Source organism: Octopus sinensis, linkage group LG3 (genome assembly GCF_006345805.1).
Source record: "Octopus sinensis linkage group LG3, ASM634580v1, whole genome shotgun sequence".
In the NCBI taxonomy this organism is placed as follows: Eukaryota; Metazoa; Mollusca; class Cephalopoda; order Octopoda; family Octopodidae; genus Octopus; species Octopus sinensis.
The window spans coordinates 70345701-70370298 of NC_042999.1; the positions used below are offsets into that span (position 1 = coordinate 70345701).

The 24598-nt window shown below is 37.3% G+C and overlaps 1 protein-coding gene across 1 annotated transcript in view; it reads right to left on the reverse strand.

Moving 5' to 3' along the window:
* Nucleotides 1–598: 598 nt before the first annotated feature.
* Nucleotides 599–24598, reverse strand: part of LOC115209224 (nuclear cap-binding protein subunit 1) — a 47232-nt gene continuing 23232 nt past the window's right edge. The window contains exons 14-24 of the mRNA XM_029777494.2: nt 23301–23365; nt 20552–20689; nt 16884–16987; nt 15679–15798; nt 13305–13404; nt 10949–11042; nt 10159–10262; nt 8130–8244; nt 5152–5274; nt 3947–4060; nt 599–1060 (exon numbers count right to left, since the gene is read on the reverse strand). Of these exons, the coding sequence (XP_029633354.1) occupies nt 947–1060; nt 3947–4060; nt 5152–5274; nt 8130–8244; nt 10159–10262; nt 10949–11042; nt 13305–13404; nt 15679–15798; nt 16884–16987; nt 20552–20689; nt 23301–23365 (1191 nt within the window). The 3' untranslated portion in view covers nt 599–946. The remainder of the gene's footprint in view (nt 1061–3946; nt 4061–5151; nt 5275–8129; nt 8245–10158; nt 10263–10948; nt 11043–13304; nt 13405–15678; nt 15799–16883; nt 16988–20551; nt 20690–23300; nt 23366–24598) is intronic.

Genomic DNA, 24598 nt, shown 5'->3' on the forward strand with positions numbered 1-24598 from the left:
AATATCTTATTGATACATGTGACACTCAGACTTTTCCCTTTAACCAAAAAAGGTTACCAACAAGAATTCTGAAGCCTGTCATACATTCAGTTTACCAAGAACTCTCTGCAGTATCAGTGTATACATCAGTAATCATAATTTGTTTGATACAAGTGCAACTGTCAGACATTACAGATTAGCAGTTTTCTAAATATTGTGTGTGAATGTATACTTCTAGAAATTAACTAAGAACAAAAATAACAATGTGTTGACAATGATTTAAAAATCAGGCTAAGAACCGAAAACTTACTCAAAACAGTAAGACTGCCAGTGAAATATGAACAACAAAACACACCCAGGAGTAGTTCATCTAAAATTAATATCTGGTTTATCTAAAACCAATAAAATTAAAATAATAACCAAGATGGTAAAGCAGGTAGATAGTCAGTTGATCAGGAAATTTGTTCAAAATTATATCAGTTCTGTTCTGGACTAAGCTTACAGCTTTAAAAATAATTATTTATATTTGTATTAAAAATTATAATGAACAATTCAGAAAGATGAAGCAATGATAAAATAACTCTTTAAACCTATCTGGCTTTCTTTTTTGAGGTTGATCTTTTTTTCATTTTAAATAGAAATAGTTCAAGATTGTTTAAACTGTAGGACAAAATCAAACTGTAGCAAACTGTAGGACAAACTAAACAGCAGCACAAATTATTCACTGTGAAAACTCTGAAGGTGGAAGAGAAACATCAAAAGGATGTCTGCAGGAGAAACAGAGGACAAACTGAACTATAAGATACTTCCCACTTCCTTGGGAAGCAACGGAAGAAGGAGGAGGAGAGAGAGAGAAAAAAAAAAACTATAATGGAAATAATGAGGATGAAGGTGGTATCATCTAAGGACTAAACCTTGTTGAACAAGATAATCTGGAAGTTCTAATTATGAACATGGTGGAACTGTCCTAAGAACGAAGTGCACAGAACTGTTGGAATATTTCCAGAATGTGTACGTCAATGTCACTGGTGAACAGCAGATTCTCAAGCGTACTAATATAGGTGAACACCAATTCATGATGCTGAAAAGGAAAAGAAAAATTCACATGAATTCATGTCAGGGTATTTTTATGTGGCCACAAATTGGTTACAATAAGGAACTAGGTCATGTCAAAACATTTCATCAAAGAAAAAGCCAATATGAAATATATATATATATATATCCACATACCCCAACCCTCAGCCGAACCCCCACCCCACCTGTGCTTTCCTCAATCTCGCCTCCCTCACCTCTCAACAACATCACACCACACCACACTACACCATACAACATTACACATCATATCACAACACACCACACACACACCAGCACTGACCAATTCCCATACCCACAATTTCACACCTACACATATATACACGCACATGTCAAGACCACCAGCCCTCTTTCACACGCATATACGTACTCTCTTATACACATACGCACCTTCGTGTTGGGGGTCATCTTTACTTTGTTATCTCCCCTACTTCTTTGCTCTCCTGTGTGAACCTTCTGTCCGGCAGTCGTCATGATAGATCGTTAGCCACTACACACATTTTTTTCTCTCCTTGTTTTTTTCTGTGTCCCTTTCTGTTGAAGAGCGTAGGCTCGAAACAAAAGACTTTTTCAATTCCTGAGCGTTATACTAATACATCTGTTTGTTTTCTACACCACCTGTCTTCATCTTTTGTTTTTTCGTGAATTCTCCCTATATATATATATATATACATGGCTCAGTGATTAGAGCTTTGGGCTCACAATCATGAGGTAGTAAGTTTGATTCCTGGATTGGGATGTGTGCTGTATTCTTGAGCAAGACACTTTATTTCATGTTGCTCCAGTTCACTCAGATGTCGAAATGAGTTACGACGTCACTGGTGCTAAGCTGTATCAACCTTTGCCTTTCCCTTGGATAACATTGGTGGTGCGGAGAGGGGAGGCTGGTATGCATGGGCAACTGCTGGTCTTCCATAAACAACCTTGCCTGGACCAAAGACAGTCTTTACCCTTAATACACACACAAGTTTTTAGAAAGAATTCTTGATACAGTCACAATAATTGAAGATGTTTTTACTAAAAAATTATTTATATAAAAAAACTCTTAAATACACACATATGGCTAGAGTGAGAGCAAGAGAGAGAAAGTGAAACCCTAATGAAGTATGTAGTTTAGTAGTGACGATTTTTTTTTTTTACAATTTATTTATTTATTCTCAAGAGTGAAGTCAGTGCCCTTAACTCTTCACATGGCCTCTGAGACTAATGGGAGGGAGGACAGAAGGAAGTAGCCTCAGACTAAAGATCTGGCACAAATTCATGTAACGGAATAAACTCTGCTAAAGGCACCTAGAATACCATATGGCGGTGGTGCTAGATCAGGCAATGGATTTAAGTGTACTAGACAAGTAGACTATGGTGAGATTTGAACTTGGAATACAAATAGCTGGACCAAATACAACAAGGTATCTGGTCCAATGTTCTTGACTTGATGTTTTTTTTTGAGCCTGAAAGGATGAAAGTCAAAAATGATCTTGGTGGAATTTGAACTTAGAGTGCCAAGTGTCGAAACAAACATCACAGGCATTCTCATTCACACTCTAGTATCTCTGCTAATTCATCATCATCATCGTTTAACGTCCGCTTTCCATGCTAGCATGGGTTGGACGATTTTGACTGAGGGCTGGCGAACCAGATTGCTGCACCAGGCTCCAATCTTGATTTGGCAGAGTTTCTACAGCTGGATGCCCTTCCTAACGCCAACCACTCCGAGAGTGTAGTGGGTGCTTTTTACGTGCCACTGGCACGGGGGCCAGTCAGGCGGTACTGGCAACGACCTCGCTCGAATCCTTTTACACATGCCACCAGTACAGGTGCCAGTAAGGCGACTTTGGTAATGATCACGCTCGAATGGTGCCCTTTTACGTGCCACTGGCAACGATCAGGCTCGGATGGTACTCTTGGCACCCTACTAGCCCGGGCACAAGTGCCAGTAAGGCGATGCTGATAACGATCATGCTTGAATGGTGCCCTTTAAGTGCCACTGGCACGGAAGCCGGTTAGCTGCTCCGTCAATGATCACGTTTGTATGGTGCTCTTTGCACCCTGCTAGCATGGATGCCATGAAGGAGAATGAGTGGAGACAGGAGGATAACTGAAATAAGGCATTAAGAATTATTGAAAAGAGGCAGAAATAAACCTCATTTTTCACATATACTCCATTAAAAGAACACTAAAGAAATCGGTTATGTCAAGCTATTTTGGGTCTCATACAAGCAGTTGTTATAGAATAATGATAAGGAAGTTGGACATCATCATCAACATGTAACATCCGTTTTCCATGCTGGCATGGGTTGCATATATCAAGCTATTCTCATGTAACACACAACTGATGGACATAATGAACTTGGCTTACAGTAGAAGGATCAGAAAATCTAGAATAATTACGAAATGATGGAAACATTTGTTACAGTAACAAGATGCTTTGGGGTAGACATGTATGTAGAAAGGCTCTGTGTCTATATTATTACCAGTTGCCATATATATATATCTTAACCAGCATGCCATGAACAAGTATAGAGAGGTGTTTGGTGGTGGTAGTAAAAATCACAAACCATGGGCAACTTTTTAATGGAATGTAAGAAGATAAAGCAGAATGACATTCCAGATGGAATTAAAATTAATTCTTTCTACCAGAGACACAACACCAGAAATTTGGGGGGAGGAGCAAGTCAATAACATCAATCTCCAATATGCCACTGGTATTTATTGGCCCTGAAAGGATGAAAAGCAAGGTTGACCTTGCTGGCTTTTGAACTCAGAACATTAAGAGCCAGAAGAATTGCTACAGAAGAATTGACCAGCTTAGTAACGAATCTGCAGCTTGCCCGGCACTAAAACCAATACAAATGTAAACTGGAAAAGATAAACTTACAGTTAAAAATACTTCATGAAGTCGTTCAATAACCCATTTATATCTGGAGGTGTTCCAGTCAATACCTTCAGCTTCACAACGGGCAAAATGTTCAGTTAATAAAATAATAAAACGCTACAAAGATAAAAGATTGAAAAAGACCATGAAAAATTACAAAGCAATTTCATGCATGCATTCACACACACATCAACCTAAATGCATTCCACAACCCATATCTGTGCTCACCTTTGCACAAGCATCATATATATATATATATATGCGTTTGTGACATCAGCAGATTTTCTCAGTCGTATTTTATAGAAAGATATAAAAATGTACCTGACTATTTCTAGTACCAGTCTCCACTGCATGAATGTCAATATAGGATGTATGTACATTTGGGAATGTCTAGAATGCATTCATGTGTGTGTAGTGTTTATATAGGACATATGTATGTGTAGGAGCACACATAAGATTCCTCTCTCTATATATATATATATATATATATATATATGGATGAGGACAGCTGTGTAAAGAAGTGCTGATCTCTAACTATAGAAAAGGTAAACCCAGGAAGACATGGAACAAGGTGGCATGATCTTCGAACATTGGGCATCACGGAGGTGATGACAAGTGACCGAGACCTTTCATGATAAGCCATGCTTGAGGAGACTTGTGAAGTCAAATCATATTCATGACCGATGTCGGTGTCACATAACTGGCATGTAAAATGCATCCACTACACTCTTGAAGTGGTTGGCATTAGGAAAGGCATCCAGTCATAGAAACAATGCCAAATCAGACTGGAGCCTGGTACAGCTCTCCAGCTTACCAGTTCCAGTCAAACAGTCTAACCTATGCCAGCATGGAAAGCAGATGGTAAATGATGATGATGACATCATCATTTCATGCCCGTTTTCCATGCTGATACAAATTAGGTATTTTGACAGAATCTATAGTGACAGAACCTTGTCTTACTCCAGTGTCTTAGTTTAGGCTTGGCTTCTACAATTTGGATACCCTTCCTAATACTAACCACTTTAAACCCTTTGTAAATCACAGGGAAAACAATCCCCCATTACTGAGAGAATAGGTGAGAAAGTGATGACCTTAAGTGAGGTGTTTAGAGAAGTTACAGTGTACTGGGTGGTAAGATTATGTTACAAGTATATATATATATATATATATATATATATATATATATATATATGTAAGCAATTATTTACCTGAAATAGAATAAGAAATAAATTTTTCTGTTGACTCTGAGCAGCTTCCAATTTCTCTACCATGCGTTCAATCATTTCTGCATTTGGGGTTTCATCATCTTTGTCAGGATCCAGATCATCAGCCTGTAGGTGTTGCAAAGAGAACAGAAACAAAAACTTTAGTGTCTGGCAAGCACATTTGACTAGCACACTATTCATGTGCATGCACACACAGACACACACACTTTTTTTATTAACAAGGACAAAGTTGGCAGGATACATGGACTTTGTACATGCTTCTTAACTGGTAAAATTCATGTGATTGATGTTCAGTTTGACCATCTACAAATTGATGTCCGCAGAGAAAAACTGGGCAAGAATCACTATCTCTAAGCTCTCTTTCTCTCTTACACATACCTTTTACATTTATAGCTTAGACAGAAGAGGGACAGTGTCACTAAGCTTTCCAGATCCTCCCAGGCCCCTGAGATTCATGCAATTCACGTTCAGTTTAAATATCTGTAAGTCAATGTCAAAAAATGTGGGCAAAAAGCACACTCTTATTAAAAACAATGCTAAACTTTATCAGCCTGGCAAATGTGATTTGTATGCCATTTTGTTTAACTAACGAGTTATGTTAGGTGATAGAACAAAATTCTATTACTGACATCAGGAGATGTTAAAAGAAATCAGGGGGCTATCTTCAATGCACAGAGCTTTTACCAAATCACCCTCAAACCACATCCTACTATCTGAAATAAAGAAAGATTCACAGACTTTATGTTGTCCTTGATATACATAAACTTGATTAGAGTTTGCTTAATCAAAGACTTGCCTTGGGCTAGACAACAAAAACAATATCATACAGGACACATACACAAACAAGTAGAGGCATTTTGTGTGTCACCACAGGAAACAGCCAGCTATGCATAGAAATTTTATGAAAGGAAGAAATGAAATTTTACTCTACGTTTGAGGGGCCAAGGAGAAGCAAAGATTCCATATCCGTAAGTACTGTGGTGGTGGTTGTTGTCATTTAGCCCCAAATCATCTTTAACTGAAAAGATCTATGATTAAAAGCATTCTGGTCATGGCCACCTGTATTTTTCCTATGCCTGTTACACTTAGGTCTACAATATCTGAAGTCTTATTATAAGATAATAGGGCAAAACTTTAGGGAAATTTGGCTGTTATTTCTAGCAGGCCGAGCAACTATGCAGAAACTCCTCCAATGGTGGAGGGTGAAGATTCAGAACTCAAACAGTTTTGGTGTCATTACATAATGGTTTCTCTGATTTTAATATATAACCAATTTATGCAGGAAGGTTGCAATCATCAAATTAGTTGTAATACTCCATTATATCATGGTACTTACTGCAGTGATCCCAGAGAAATATACACAAAAACTGACCCTAATGGAATTTGAACTCAAAACACAAAGAAATAAAACTGACAAGCAAAACTTGGTGCTGCTCTTGCTAATTCTCCAACTCCAAATCGATTTCCACTCCTAGACTAAGTTATATATAGAAAAAAAGTGCAATGGAATGTCAAGCAGAGAGACAGGAAACCAAGACATTAGTTGTCCACGGTTCATAGGCATTCAAATTACAAATTACTATTATAAATTATAATTATAGATTACTACAACCCAACAGAGAGCTTTTGTATCTAAGACATAATTATGGCTGGCAGTGGTGTAGTGAAAGTATAAATAGATCAAGAAGAGGGAAGGTAATCCAAGGGAGATGCTTATCTGTGGGCAACAAAAGTTTCTTTCTTTCTCTCTCACTTTCAGTTAGATAATAAAGAGTAGCGAGACAGAGACAATAAGAATATATCTGCAGAGCGTGGAGGGGACTAGCTCAGTACTGTGCATTCAATGTACCATATAATCCTGCCAGTGGGCCAAATCTGTTGACCTAACAGCTTCCCCCTTTATGGAGTCACTTGGCCTATTAGAAATAGTAGTCACATATCCCTAAAATCACACCATACCATCTTAAGAAATGGAAGAACATACTGGATAATATAGACTGTGTCTGAATTAAAAGAAACACAGGATAGAACATCACTGATCATAGGTAGTGCCTTTTTATTTTTTTACAAGTTATGAAGAAGCTTTGTGTTCATCATCCTTAATAGTTAATAGTAGGAGTGGAAGAATGGAAGTGAGAATCCACAGGTTATTATTATTATTATTATGTTATATCATACGATGCTAGTTACATATTTCCAACAAACACTCTCTCCACATTTCTTATTTCTTTATTGCCCACAAGGGGCTACACAGAGAGGGGATAAACAAGGACAGACAAACAGATTAAGTCGATTATATCGACCCCAGTACGTAACTGGTCCTTAATTTATCGACCCCAAAAGGATGAAAGGCAAAGTCGACCTTGGCGGAATTTGAACTCAGAACGTAAAGACAGATGAAATACCACTAAGCATTTCGCCCGGCGTACTAACATTTCTGCCAGCTCGCCGCTCTCTCCACATTTCTGAACGTGGCAAATGAGTATCTCTAACTTAATGCATAACAAATATCTCAAAGCATCAGTTTCTGATTTTCTCCTTCAAGTTTAGGTACTTCACCAAAAGACACACAAACACACACTAGACTGTCACATAGTCTCTTTCTACCAAAATACCATTAAGGCATTGGCACTAGTGTAGCTAGAGGTGGGCGAAGGGGTCTGCTGTAGGCAATATGTATCACTTGTGGGGGCTCAGGATGGCACACAGTCTAGTTACACACTAGTGGGTATTGGTCAGCAGAGGCTATGGCAGAAGGAACAAGGTGCTGTGCGGTTGTATTGAACTCAAAACTGCATATCTAAGAGAACTTAACTGCACAGCCTTGCCAGCACCAGAGGCAGAACATCAAATAACTGAGAACTTGGGTGTAAACAACAACAGCAATCTCACAAAAGTTTAGGAAGTGACTGTAATTTGTGAAGAAAGTGTGTGTTAAGTAAATTGTTTTTTTTGTAAACCTTTTGCTGAGCTGATTCATGTTTGTCTCTTGCATCTTCTACTTCTTTCTGAAGTTTCGTGACATGTTTCATCATCTTTTTGATGGTGCTGTGCATTATTTCCCATACAAAGAAACTAGAATGTTCAGAAAACAAAGAAACAAAAGAAGAAAAACAAATTTATAAACAATAAATAAATATAGCAACAATACATTTTTAAATACTTTTTTTTTCTACTACAGAGTGTTGAAGAATTCAAGATTTTATTCACTTGAACTCTTTTAATTACAACCTACCTAAGACCCCCCCCACGCCCTGATCACATAAACTTCATGCTTTAAAATGATCTTCCATCAAAATTTCATGTTAATTATGTTCCAAGCACCAGCTAAATAATGGTTTCAAATTTTGGCACAAGGTCAGCAATTTTGGGTGATCCCAGTATTCAAATGGTACTCATTTTATTGACCCCCAAATGATGAAAGGTAATGTTGACCTAGGCAGAATTAGAATGCAAAACATAAAAATTGATGAAATACCGCTAAGCCCAATGTGCTAATGATCCTGCTAGCTGACCACCTCGTTACCACCAGCTAAATAAGGACAGTTATTTTATCTAATTCTTCACAATTTTCAAAAGTAATTGAAACAAAGTCAGTGCATTCCAATAGAAATTAGATCACAAAAGTGTTCAGTCCTTTCGTGACCATATTTTGATAAACTACATATATTTCAATTAATGTTTAAGGTAATCAAGGATTTGAAATCATTTAGCAATTACTTAGCAATCTTTTTTCACTATTAAAATAGTGATAGCTTTATGAAAATGTAAATCTTGCTGTGGCCAATCAATTGCAGACTCCAGGCAAGACACTTCCTTTGCTGGTTTCTCAGAGAAACCAAACTGCCACCTTATATAATTCTTAGGGAATTCGTAAATGGATGAAGTACTATAGGGGGTGTGTGATGAAATACAGCATTTAGGCATATCTCTTAGCAGGAATCTAAATTCTATATCCTTCAGTTTAATTGCAGCATTCATCTCATTAGTTGGCATTAAAGTGTAGTAGTGGGTCTTGTCTAAGGTTGAATTCTATAGCATTCATAATACTGTTATATATATTCAGAGTAGTCGGTCTTGTCTAAGGTTTAACTTTGCATCAATCATAACACTAATGGTTTAGATATATTGATGTATTCATATAAATTAAGAGTTGTGTGTCTTGTGTAAGGTTTAATTCTATAGGAGATATATTCATGTATTCATAATAACAACTATTTCTAATTTAGGCAAAAGGCTAACAATTTTAGGGGGTTGAAGGTTAACTGATTACAACAACCCTAATACTTGACTGGTAATTTATTTTATTGACCCCCTCCCACCACACACAAAAAAAATGAATAGTAGGATTTGAAATCAAAATGCAAAAGAATGGTAGAAATTCTAAGCATTTTGCCCAACATATTTACAATTCTGCCAGCTCGTCACCTTAATAATAATAATAGTTACTAATTTTGAGGGGAAGGGGTTAGTCAATACAATCAATTCCATCATTTGATTAGTACCTTATTTTATTGATCCTGGAGGGCTGAAAGATGGTGGCAGGATTTCAATTTAGATTGTAAAGAGCCAAAACAAATATCACAAAACATTTTGTCTGATGTGCTAATGATTCGGCCAGTTTGTGGCCTTTTATAATAATGGTGTTAATAATATTTATAATGATATAATAATGGTGTTTCTTATTACAGCACAAGGCCAACAATTCTGAGGATGAGTTGAGTTGATATCTCAACCCCAGTATCTGACTGGTACTATTATTAAAAAAAAGTTATGATAATAATAATAAAGTGAACAAAAAACTGCACATGTGATTTGGCAGGAGTTTCCTAGCTATGAAAGTTAATGTGTTGACTCATCTCTAAATTCAGATATAAATAAAATGATTTGAACAAAAGAATCATTCTCTATGACAAATGATGGTGAAAATTTGAAAAAAAAAAAAAATGTATATATATATATATATATATATATATATATACACATTACCTTGTAAATGCATGGCTCATTTCATCAGAAAACAACCAATTAGCAACAGCTGAGCATTCGATTATCTGAGTCTTCAGTAGTTTATCTATCAAGACTACCAGCATCTGGAATAGGGGAGTATTGAAATGAGAGGAAGGAAGGAAGAGAAAAAAAAGCATCGTTATGAGATAAAAATTAAGTGACACATCAAAGAATATAACAGAATCCAAAAACTAAAAACATGTGAATGACATCAGAACAGTTTAAAATGTTTATCACACAGAACAGGCATAGCTGTATGGTGTAGAAGCTAGCTTCCCATCCATGTGATTTCAAATTTAGTTTCACGTCACAGTACCATGGGCAAGTGTCATCTACTATAGCATTGGCCTTGTGAGTAGATTTGGTAGACAAAAACTGAAAGAAGCTCATTATGCATGTGTGTGTGTGTGTGTGTTTATATATATATTTTTATTTTTTTACTTGTTTCAATCATTAGACTGTGGCCATGCTGGGGCACCACCTTGAAGAATTTTAGTCAAAGGAATCAACCTCAGTACTTATAAGGACACACACACACAAACAAGCTTCTTTCATTTTCCCTCTAATTCATTCACAAGACTTTGGTTGACCTGAATTATAGAAGACATTTGCTTAAAGTGCCATGCTGTGAGACTGAACCCGAAACCATATGGTTAGGAAGTAAGCCTCTTAAACACACAGCCATGCCTGCAACCCCCCCAAAAATTAAAGATTATTCAAGAATTCTAAAAGAGAGAGAGAGAGAATAGGAACAGTGAAAAACAAATACCTGTTGATGTGTCCTCCATAAATCATACACAGTTTTTAGGAGACATATCTGACCCTCCTCATTTTCAACCAGTGTTTTAAATATATAATGAAATCTAGAAAAGAGAGAACGGTTAAACAAATTTTTTAAAATACACTATAAAGGAAAGCTGGAGATGAGATAACTGATACTGGACAGATGTGCTCAGGTGTCAAGAGTTCAAATCTATTATGTTATGTTTCTGAGCTACAAGACTATACTCTACATTGCTTCAGTTCATCTACAATTAGGTATCAAATCAATCTGATTTAGGTTCAAGCCACAATTCACAAATCAGTCCATTTACCTCTCAGAAACAGGTAAAAGATCAATCTGGTTGAGTCTCTCACAGCAGTTCATTTAACTGTCTAGAACAGGTCCCAGATCGATATGGCTTAGTCTCACACTATAGTCCATCTAGTCCCAGATAAATCTGATTTACTTTCACACCACAGTCTTCCAATCCTTTCATCTAGTTGTCTAAAATGGGTACCAAATCAAAAATTGTCAAATGGTTCAACTAGCTGTTAGGATCTATGTATCACTGTCTGTGTGTAAGCATGGTTGATGGACAAGAAGTTTGCTTTGCAGTTGTGGTCTATAGTTTAGGTCATTGCACAGCATCCTGGGCAAGAGTCTTCTACCATAACTTTATGGCTACCTAAGTTATGTGAGTGAAATCGGGTAGATAGAATCTGCATCAGAGTCCATCAGATGGACTGTAACTGGCACTTAAAGGAGCTGCCATGCTGTATACAATGTTATGTTGATCCTGGCTGAAGATTACAGTAAGAGTACAAAAGGCTGTGGAATACCATCATCATCATTTAACGCCCACTGTCCATGCTGGCATGGGTTAGACAGCTTGACCAGGGCTGGTAAACTGATGGGCTGCACCAAACTCCAGTCTGATTTGGCAGGGTTTCTACAGCTGAATGCCCTTCCTAACACCAACCACTGCCGAGAGTATAATGGGTGCTTTTGATTGCCAGTTGCATGACATCAGTATTTGCCAGGACTATGATTCCACTTGGCTTGATGAGTCTTCTCAAGGGCAGCATATGGCCGATCCAATAAGTAGTTAGTTCCTTTGATCAAACAACTACAATATTCGTTATCACAATCAAAGCAAGATTCCTGTCTCTTTGGCTACTCCTGAATTCAGACCTTTATTTTTTAGCATATATTTAATGTTCTTGACCATAACAGAACAATCTCTTTTAGAAATCCTATTCAATATGAATTATACAATTGACCCCAGGACTTATTCTTTGTAAGCCTAGTATACTAGGCTTGCTATCTTTTGCTGAACCACTAAGTTATTGGGATGTAAACACACCAACAACGTTGTCAAGTGGAAATGGGGGACAAACACAGAGACAAAGACACACACATATAAATATATACATACATACATATATATGTACAATGGGTTTTTTTTCCATTTCCATCTACCAATTCCACTCACACAGCTTTGGTCAGCCAAAGACTATCTATAGTAGAAGAAACTTGTTCAAGGTGCCAAGCCTATAACTATAATGTTTTCTACTATAGGAACAAGGCCTGAAACTTTATGGGAGGAGATAAGTTCATTACATCAACTCCCAGTGCCCAACAGGTATTTATTTCAACATCAACCCTGAAAGGATGAAAGGCAAAGACAATCTCAGTGGGATTTGAACTCACAAAATAAAGACGGATGAAATGCCGTTAAGCAATTTGTCCAGCATGCTAACAAATAATGGTAATCTTTTTTTAACATTGGCTCAAAGCCAGATTTGAAGAGTTGGGGCATAGTTGATTAAAGTGACCTCTGCACACAACCATTACTTCATTTTATTAATAACAACAGCAACAACAACTAATAATCCTTTCTATTATAGGCACAAGGCCTGAAATTTGAGGGAAAGGGGCTAGTCAATTACACCGACCCCAGTACATAACTGGTACTTATTTTATCAACCCCGCAAGGATGAAAGGCAAACTCAACCGCAGCAGAATTTGAATTCAGAATGTAAAGATGGGTGAAAAACCGCTAAGCATTTTGCCTGGCATACTAACAATTCTGCCAGCTTGCTGCCTTAACAACAATAATCTCAAATTTTTGTCACAAGGACAGCTTGTGGGAGGTGGGGATGAGACGATTACATCAACCCCAGTGTTCAACTGGTACTTATTTTATTGACCCCAAAAGGATGAAAGACAAAGTCAACCTCAGTGGAATTTGAACTCAGAACATGAAGACAGGCGAAATACCGCTAAGCATTTTACCCGGCATGCTAATGATTCTGCCAGTTCATCACCTTAATAATAATAATAATAATATTAAGATACTTACTTTGCAATTGCAGAGAAGGAATGACTAAAAGACTTGGAGCCCAAATATAAAATTGTAGACACAAAAACATCAATTTTTAAGGGGTTGTGTGTAGGTTCATCTGGAAAAGAGAAGAAACTGATTAGGGATACAGCTTGAATTGCAGAAATAATGATAAACAAAAAAGAAATATAAAAAGACAACCATTGGTAAATTTACACCTTGGAGTAAAAAAATTTACGTAGCTGGGATAAACACACTTGTTTGTTATTACATAATATACAAAGTTTTAAAAAATATTTTAAAATTACATACCACCATTTTGCTGAGAGATCATGTACATAGTACATAACAAGAGGACACACACACATTATATGTATAATAAAAGCATGATAAATTATGATGCTTGCTATAAATATACTATTTCGTCTATATTTTTGCATAGGGGTCAGGGAATAGATGGCAATATGCATCACACCAATGATGCATATTGCCATAGAGGAAGGGGTAGGAATTACTGCCACATAAAAAGCCCCCAGCACACTCTGTAAAGTGGTTGGTATTAGGAAGGGAATGTAGCCACAAGAACCAAGCCAAATCAGATTGGAACCTGGTGTAGCTCTCCTGCTTACCAGCTCTGGTCAAACTGTCCAACCCATGACGACGATGATGTGCTAAGTCAATGCATCAAAGTAAGATTTTACGTACAGGCAGAGACATGGCTGTGTGGTCAAGACGTTTGCTTCCCAACCACATGGTATTGGGTTTAGTCCTAGTGCATTGCACACTAAGCAAGTGTCCTCTACTATAGCTCTAGTCAATCAAAGCCTTGCAAGTGGATTCAGTAGATAGAAACTGAAAGAAGACCATGTGTGCACGTTTGTGAGGGTTGAATAAAATAATGGAAACACCTTAAAATTTCAAACAAATTTATTTTAATATTGGGTAGGACCACCTTTGGCACTAATCACAGCTTGAATTCTATGAGGTATGGACTCGTACAAAGTTTGAATTGTTTTCAAAGGAATTTTTGTCCATTCTTCTGCTAAAACAATCTCCAGTTCTTGTAGCGATGATGATGGAGGATATTGACACCTTACTTGTTTTTCTAAAATTCACCATAAACGTTCAATAATAGTGAGATCTGTAGACTGTAGTGGCCAGAAAAGATGTTCAACTTCACTAGAATGTTCCTCATGCCATTCAGTAACAACTGAAAGATTGCGTTTCCCTCCTGAAACAGTTCCACAACCACAGGATGAATTTGATCAGATAAAATGCTTAAATAGTCTTGACTATTAATTCTGCCATGAAGGGAAACTATTGGGCCAGTGGATTTCCAAGATATAGCACCCACCAGATTATCACAGATCCTCCTCCATATTTAACAGTTGGAAGAATACAGTCTGGGTCAAATGCTTCTGTTGACTGTCTCCACATGTATACTCGACTGTTGGTCGAAATAAAGTAAAGGATGACTTGTCCAAGAAAATAACAATCTTCCACTGCTCTAGGGACCAATTCTGTAGGTTTTTACTCCACACTAAATGCTTTGTAACGTTTGTTTTTGTAAGTAGTGGTTTTCTGATTGCAGCCCTCTTGTGAAATCCGGCTTTGTACAGGAGGCGAACAATTTTTGTGGAAACTGAGTTCTCGAGGTGGTCATTAAGCTCTGTAGTAATTTTGGGGGTTGTACTTTTGTGATCCTTTCTAACAATTCGTGTAAGAGTCCAATGGTCCCTATCTGAAAGTTTGGGTTTTCTTCCGGGGTTTTGTTTTGACAAGGAGGTTTTTCCCTCTTTCTCAAAGGCTGTCATTACTTTCAAGACAGTACTTCTTGATACACCAAACATTTCAGAAGTACTGGTTTTCATTATGCTAGCGCCTACTATACGAGCACCAACAATTTGACCTCTTTGAAAGTCTGATAGATCTGATAATAAATTTTAAAAAAACATAAAAATGTCAAGCTTTTGACAGTTTATAGATATTTCAGAATTATGATGCTAGGTGTTTCCATAATTTTGTCCAACCCCTGTATGTATTTATGTACATGTATGCATGTGTGTGTGTGTATGTTAGAGTCTCCTTTGTATGATTTTTACCAGTTTTGTTTATCAGTATCTTACATAAGTCTTGTTTGTCCAATACCAGCATCATTTCCTCCTGATGAAGGCAAAACATCTGTTCTCCAGACAACAACATGCTACTTATTCACTAAACTACAGATACAACACATCCTGGTTGATTGGGTAACAATCCATTATTTTTATACTTCATATAAATTGCAATAAACAACTTAGTATATTGTACAAATGAAAAACAAACAAACAAAACAATGAAAACACCAGCAATCTTAGAAAACTGCTGAAAAGTGTGGTAAATATAACCTTACTTTCTTCATCCTGTAATGGATTGGGAAGATCTTTGAGAATTTCAAGAGCTTCGTCTGTTGTGCACTTGTTCTTAAGGGCCTCTTTTAGTTGATGAGCAACAACTGTACCAGGTAAAGATCCTTGAAAAGAAAACATTTTGAAGAAATAATGATATTTGCAAGATTTGGGAAAATATTTTTTAAAAACAGAATTGAATGTGTTGTGAAGAGAAATTGTCTGAAAGGAGTTGTTCTCTGTAGGCAAAATACAACAACAATTTGCACATTCACGTTTGAATTTACTGGAGCACCTAGAAAAGTTCTCCTCCAAGGCACAAATCCAGGCAAGGTTATTTATGGAAGACCAGTAGCCGCCCATGCATACCAGCCTCCCCTTTCCATGCCACCAATATTATTCACGGGAAAGGCAAAGGCCGATACAGCTTGGCACCAGTGACATTGCAACTCATTTCTACAGCTGAGTGGACTGGAGCAGTGTGAAATAAAGCATCTTGCTCAAGAACACAACAGACACATTATTTCTTCAAAAGGTCTGGAAATCAAATTCACTATCTCATGATTGTTACAAATAAATGTCATTGTTTTGACTTTTGTTGTTCTCTTTGAATGTGACCACTGATAATTGGTTTGGTGGACATCAGCAAATAATTTGTTAGCCGATTTTTATAAACAAAAGCCACAAGTCTTGTTCAGATTCATTGATCCAAGGGTAACTTTGACTGAAGAGACACAACTAGGTCGAAACATTGCTGTCTCTCAAAGTCCCCTTACCTCAATGAATTGAATATGTTGAGAGCACACAATGTGTGACAGTAGTTGTTGTTCTCTGAAGATGAAATACAACAGTGATCAGTATATTCATATTCAAACTTACCAAAACCCATAAAGAATAGATATATACATCATTATTCTATCAAGGTTATATAAACCTACTAGCAATGATAAAAAGATAGCCTATTGATGCCATTCAAATTACATTACTTGCGACAAGGATTTCTAACCTGGCACAAAGCCATAAAATTTTTTGTCATTTAATCAATTAAATTTGGCCTGGTGCCTATTTTAGAAGTGTTGGAAAGATAAGAAAATGGACCCTAGCAAGGACTTTAATTTATAATGTAAAGGGATGTAATAAAGCATCTAGCTTTATGCTCTACAAGTTCTATAAACTACTAAATAATAATATAAAATGTAAATTAACTTACCAGACCCTTCTCGTTCATATTTATAATTAACAGAAGGCTTCATTGGAATTAGTGCTGTAAATTCGCTGGGCATAAAATCCTGGATCCTCTGATGATAAGACAAACTGAAGACAAAATAAAAAATAAATAAAAGATATTATCTCTTAATGAGCCATTATCATTTAACATCCATTTTCTATGCTGGCATGGTTGGACTCTCTGACAGGAGCTGACAAACCAGAGGACGCAAAGCTCTATTGTCTGCTTCAGCATGGTTCCTGCAGCTAAATACTCTTCCTAAAGCCAACCATTTCACAGTGTATATTGAGTGATTCTTATGTGGTCCCAGCACCAGCAAGGTTACCAAGTAACTTGCAAGATAAAGACTCTTCAACTGAGAGCAGTATTGAGGGAGGTGGCTTTGTGCCAAGTGATGAGAGCTTAACGTATGATAGGGGGACAGAAACGGGTGTCTTACTATAGAGGAGATACATGCATGATTACACCAGTTGAGAGAGAGAAAGAGAATACTGCAGTAAATTTTGCTTATTATGATGTATTTACATTAAGTATGATACACAGAAAGCGGTTCTAATCTAATACTGCTTCTGTTGCATGTAATGGGTTTTTATTCAGTTGAGCAGCTGTTAGAAACATCAGTTATGACAGATTTTGTCTTGACAGGGGGTCGGATGTGAATACATGCTGCTGACAATGTCCAACAAGGCAGAAATGTGCACCTGGCATTCTCACCAGCTGCTGCTAGGATGACTTTCATCTGTTTCTGATATATATTATGTTTCTATACACAGCACATCCATAAGAAATATCCCCAGACAAATATCTCAGTAAATTTACTTTTTACAACATATTTACATTGAACTACACTACCTGTGACCCACTGGATCACTGATGGTTCAGGTTATAAAACATTGAGATCAGGAATCGGATGCTCGGAGAGCTGAGCATCTGGCGAAATGGAGGGATCACGTTGTTGGACTGTCCTTGCTCTATTCTGGTTTGTTGCCAAAGACGTTCAGCTCTCCTAGCATCCAATTCATGATCTCTCCTGCTTCTGTCACTTCCCCTCTGTTCCACCAGACGCTCATCACTCCGAGCATCCGATTCATGATCTCTCCTGCTTCTGTCTCTTTCCCTCTGTTCCACCAGACATTATGAAGGTACCAAACAAAACCATGTATCTCAGGAACCCATGTCCAATTTACGCCGAACTCATTTTATTCCATTTGTATTCTCATTTCAGCGTTATGTTACTTTCAGAGTATTTTCCTACTATGCACTGTTTTGGCTATTTATGAAGGTTCCCCCAAAATCGGCGTATCTCAGGAATTCATGGTCCAATTTACATGAAACTTATTTTATTCCGATTGTATTCACATTTCAAGGGTACCTTACTTTCAGAGTATTTTGCCATTATGCACCTGTTTGGTTGTATTAAATTACAGACATGCAAGCAAGCAATCACAGAGTTTTGGTCGTAAATAGATATAACACATGGATGGCTATTATAAAAAAGAAAAACAATTAAATAGTACTGCATCATGACCACAAGAACCAGCAAAAAAGGCTTTTAATATTTGTCACAGGATAGCAGTAATGGTGGAGAGTGATTGAGAAAACATTCCATTCAGCCTCCGGATGGTTATATACAATAGGAATGATGAACTGAGAAGAAATGAGTCCATTATTTATAATGCAGTCTTTTTACACTTCTTTCATTTTTTAAATTAAGATAAACAAATTTCTTTTTAAATCTAAAATATACTCTCCTTCATTATCTATAATGTTCTGTCTGTGTCAAAAAATACTCTTCCAGTACTGTTCTGACCACGTCTACAGAATTCATATTTTTTCTGTCCAAATGATTTTGAAGACTGCGGAATAAATGACGGGGCAATGACTGGTGAATATGGTAGGTGGGGCATCATTTCCTTTGGAATGTCATCCTCACTGTATGTGGCTGAGCATTATCCTGATGGAAGAACACCTTTAGTCTTGAAACTAAAGATGGTTGGATGGTCGTTTTCTGATGACACAAAGGTGTCGATGAATGGTTGAATGACCAAATCCAAGCTTCTCTCCTAGTTCTTCAACAGTTACAATGGGATTTTGTTCCACCAGGGTTTCCAGGACATCCTTGTCGAGCTCTCCAGGTCTTCCAGGATGAGGCTCGTCTCCTAGGCTGTAGTTTCTCGCTTGGAATTTCTGGAATCACTGTTAACACTGGCTTACGCTTATTGTCCAATCTCCATATACAGTATTAATATTCCTTGCACTTTCCATTGCCTTTATTGAACTCCTAAAGCAAAATATGCCAAATATGCTCTTTTGTCACTTCCATTATAGCTTTGAAAAAATAATGGTTAAAATCGAACTGCACTCTCCAAAACTTGCACTAAGAATAAGGACAAGGTAAAATAACTACCTGCTTTTATAGCAAGTTGATGCAGTTAGTTTAACCCGTCCCTTTCCGACTTTTAGTTCATGTAATTACAAAAACTGCATTATTTATGGGATGACCCAATAGAATGAAGTACAGGTAGCATGTGGGTCATTAGTTAAGAAGAGAAGAAGCTGGTTGCAGTAGCATCATTATCATCATTTAACGTCCACTTTCCATGCTGGCATGGGTGGGACAAACATGGAGAACAATGTGACCGACAGGCAGGCGCTGTAGTATGCTGTATTGTGATTTTTGTCAATCGGTTGCGTGTGGTTTAGAATGTTTGTGTGTGTGCAGTCATCATCATCTCCGTTGTTTTAATGCCTACATTTCCATGCCCGCATGTGGGATGGAAAATGTTGTGGTGGATTTTCTACAGCTGGATGTCATTCTTGTCACCAACCCTTGTTTATATCTATGATGTGAAATCAAAGCAAAGAGGCTGTAATACATGCACACAGACACACATATGTATGTGTGCATGTATATATATCATCATTTAGCATCCACTTTCAATGCTGACACGGGTTAGACAATTTGACTGGAACTGGTAAACTGGAGAGCTGCACCACTGGTTTGACTTGGTTTCTAAGGCTGGATGTCCTTCCTAACGCCAACCACTTCACAAAATATATCGGATGCCTCCTAAATGACACCAGCACAGGTGCCTTTTACACGTCACCATGACTACGATTCCACTTAGCTTGACATGTCTTCTCAAGCACAGCAACTTGCCAAAAGTCTCAGTCACTTGTCATCATCTCAAGACTTCTGGCGATGGGCTTCCTTCAGTTTCCATCAAGGCAGCTACACCTGGGGATAATTACTATTCATTGTCAAAGATCAAGATAGACGGAGACCTTTTGTTGGCACCTTATGCTCCACAACAAAGAAGAGGAAGAAGAGACGTAAAGAAGTTTTTCTTTTCATTTTTCTTTTAATACTCAACCTCATTGATGCTTTAGCATTCAGATTATTCTGTTTAATGTAATGCTTCTTTATTTGCACTGTTTTGAATTACCTAGGCATTATCTCATAGCTCTGAGATTTCAATGATGTGCTTGTTTATTTTTAGAATGACATTGTAAGGTAGGTGTGAGGCTGAACACGGCCAGTCTCAACATAAAACTGGCAAAATATTTGGGCTGATTTTAAAACTAAAAGGGTTAAAGGTTTGATCAAGAAACTATTTTGGCTCAGAATTAAGAGAGTTATTGATACTCACCGAAGACATCTCAATAAAGTCTCTTGGATGAATTTAGGTTTGGGCATATCAATATCTTGTGATGCACAGGAGACCCAGTCATCCCAGCTCCAACAGAACTGGAAATTACTCAAATGATAGGCAAACCATTTTGAAACCCTACAAAGAATTTTCAATGGATAAGGTTAAAGAGAAGGCAAAAATCAGACTGGCAGACTAGCTTATGGGTTTAAAGTGGTGAATTATTGATCAACAAGACTAGTAGCTTAAATTTTACATCAACTGCGTTGCACCACTAGACAACATACATTTTTACAGAGACACACACACAAATATATATTTAAAGATACTGTGGAACACAAATGAAATAAGATGCAAGATTGCATAATGTTTCTACAACTATTATGTAATTATTACAGCATTTTAATGAAACATGCATATGTTTCATAAAGCATTGAACACCATACCTGTTTTCTGCATGTTATTTTATATATGCATGTGCGTAAAGAGAGCTACAACTTTGCTTACTAAACACTGTTTAGCCTTACTGTGAAAAGGGAGCCCAAAATGAAACTACAGGGCTCTTAAGAGTAGATCAACTAGTTATATATAAATATATTATATATATATATATATGTATATATATATATATATATATAAGCTGGTGTTGAAAATTTCCTGACTTTGGATAAAAGAAAATACAGGAGGATCAATTAATTATGACTTTATTTAACATATTACCCTCTCAGATTCACACACTTATTGCAGTGGTCCTTCAGTTTTTCTAAGCCCTGTAAAAGAACATGGAAAGTTGGACCTCCAACCAGGCCTTTTGTGATACTCTTAAAGCCAAGAACTTTTCAGCACCTCCTTGTACATACATACACACATATATGTACATACAACACACATACACATATGTACATACAACATATATATATATACACACATACACACAACAGATATATATTTTCAAAAACAACCATCAATATTTTCTCTAATCAAGTGACAGAAACAACTCCATAGAAACTCAATCTGTCTAAATCAGCAGTGAAATGTCCCTCATGAAAATTCCAAATATTCTTTATAATGAAGACCAAGTTTCAACATAAGAGTTTTATATTAACCCAAAATTCAGTAATGTAAATCAAATGCCACGTCTATATGGTATGTAATCCCAGTGTAGCTATATCTGTATGGTAGCTCTGCCTATGATAGTAACATCTACCCAGGATAGCTGACCCTGCTTGATATACCAGCCCCTCTTCTCTGATCTAGTTAGAAGTACTTAAAACCAACAAAGGAGGACTTTATGAGACCAACTTCAATTATTGCTTGTTTCTTTTACTTCTTTTCACTTTTATTGCTTTTACTTGTTTCAGACAATTGACTGTGGCTATGCAGGGGCTTTGCTTTCAAGGGTTTTAGTTGGACATATCGACCTCAACACTTATTTTTAAGACTACTAATCTTATTGGTCTCTCTTTTGCTAAATTGCTAAGTTACAGGGATGTAAACGAACTGACACAGGTTCCCAAGCAGTGGCGAGGAACAAACACAAACACACAACAGGCTTCTTTCAGTTTCCATCTAACAAATCCAATCACAATGCTTTGGGTGGTCAAGAGCTATAGAGGAATACACTTGCCTAAGGTGCCATGCATTGGATTGAACCCAAGACCACAAAGCAGAATCCATGAACCTTTACAGGACCTCTGAGACAGGTGAGAATGAAGGTATCCTCAAACTGGAGGCCTGGTTCAAATGCTTGTTTTAGAATGGCTAAAGGCACCACCCAAAGTTAGACAAATCCATATTATTGAAGCATTGTTTTTGTAGCTGGATGTTCATTCAGTCACTAACCCTTTTCTGTTTATCAAGTAAGGAAATTTTCATTCTACTTGTCTTTAAAAGTGCAGAACTACTGGATGACTTGTCGACATAGAATGACATTATTGTCCATAGCTTAGCGATATTTTGGAGAAACACAGGCATGGTTGTGTGGTAAGAAGCTTGTTTCCTAACCACATGGTTCCAGGCTCTCCCTTGGGCAGGTGTCTTCTACTACAACTTCAGGCTGACTAAAGCCTTGTGAGTGGATTTGATAGACTGAAACTAAAAGAAGCCTGTCATATATATCATCATTGTCACTGTTTAACATCCATCTTCCATGATGGCATGGGTTGGATGGTTTGACTTCAGCCAGCTACGTAGGAGCCTGCACCAGGCTTCTTTGTCTGTTTTGGCAGCGTTTTTATGGCTGGATGCCCTTCCTAACACCAACTACCCAGCAGAGTGTATATATTTATGTGTGTGTGTTTGTCTCCCCACCATTGCTTGATAACCAATGCTGGTGTGCTTAAGTACCCATAACTTAGTGGTTTGGCAAAAGACCCCAATAGAATAAGTACTTGGCTTACAAAGAATAAATCCCCGGGTTGATTTCTTCAACTAAAACCCTTTAAGGCAGTGCTTCCACATGGCCACAGTCAAATGACTGAAAAGAATAAAAGAATTCACACAAACATATCTATACAACAGGCTTTGTACAGTTTCTGTCTACCAAATTCACCATCAAAACACTGGTTGGCCTGGGCAGGGCCATAACTGCAGATACTTGCCCAAAGTGCAATTCAATGGGACTCAACCTTAAACTACATGGCTGTGAAGTAAACGTTTTCAACCACACAGCCATGCTTGTCCCTATACATCCCTGCAAATTAAATCTTCAACTGCAACTTATTTCCAGATATGTCAAAACATGTATTACCTTACAATAGAGGAGGTTTTCATAGACTCTATTCTGTCAAAAACCATCTCTGTTGCTTGAGCCAACTGTACAAGAGTTAAGGCAAACAATGACAACATATATTTCAGATAGTATTGTATCAAGATATATAAAGCAAGATATAAGAGCATGAAGATGAAGACAATAACAAAGATGGTTTTAATGAGCTACAATTTGTGATATTAGTCAAGAGAATATGGCAGTGAGCTGGCAGAATCGTTAGCACGCCGGGCAAAATACTTAGTGGCATTTTGACTGTCTTTACATTCTGAGTTCAAATTCCACTGAGGTCAACTTTACCATTCATCCTTTCGGATGTATCAGTTGAACACTGGGGAGGGGGTGTGTGTGTCAATGTAACTGACTTACCTCCTCCACCACACTCATTAGTTTTGAGCCAAAATTTGAAACTGATATTAGCCAATAGAGTACAACTCCTAAGAACACTTGACTGCTCTTAAAAAACATTTGATCCTTTACCTGTCACCTTTTAATTACAATGGCTATGAAAGGTGGTGATATCAGAGTACCCAGAGACCAAAAAGAGGCCACAAATTAAACTGGCTGTATATGTAGGGTATGCAAATTTTGATTACCTAAAGTACAAAAAGCAAACATATGTAGGTAGCATAAAACTGTGCTCCCAACTTTTTTTTGCAGTACAGATTGGTTTTGTGCAAGTCAATTTTTATATGGACCAAGGGATCACATGCATAACAAAAAAAAAAAAAAAGTGCATGATATATTAATTAATTATAACTTATATAATCCTTTCTTACTTTGACATAAGGCCAACAATTTTGAGGAGTGGGGGAAGTCAATGCTCAAATGGTATTCATTTTATCAGTCTCAAAAATATGAAAGGCTAAGTTGACCATGTCAGAATTTGAACTCAAAATGTAAAGACATGAAATACTGCTGAGCACTTCTACAAGCTCACCACCATGATTATTATATAATGCAAAAACACCCTGTAGACTGTGACAATAAAATAGAAATGATACCGTGACCGACCAGGCTATCAGATGTTGCTACACATCGTTGGTCACAATGCACTTCGCATTGTTTTAGCCTTCAAATGATGCCACTCCGCTGGCTGAGCGAGCAGGCCAACCGAAGAAAGAGTGAGAGAAAGTTGTGGTGAAAGAGTACAGCAGGGATCGCCACCACCCCCTGCTGGAGCCTTATGGAGCTGTTTTTTGTTTTTGTTTTTAGGTGTTTTCGCTCAAGAAACACTCACAACGCCTGGTCTGGGAATCAAAACCGCGATCCTACGACTG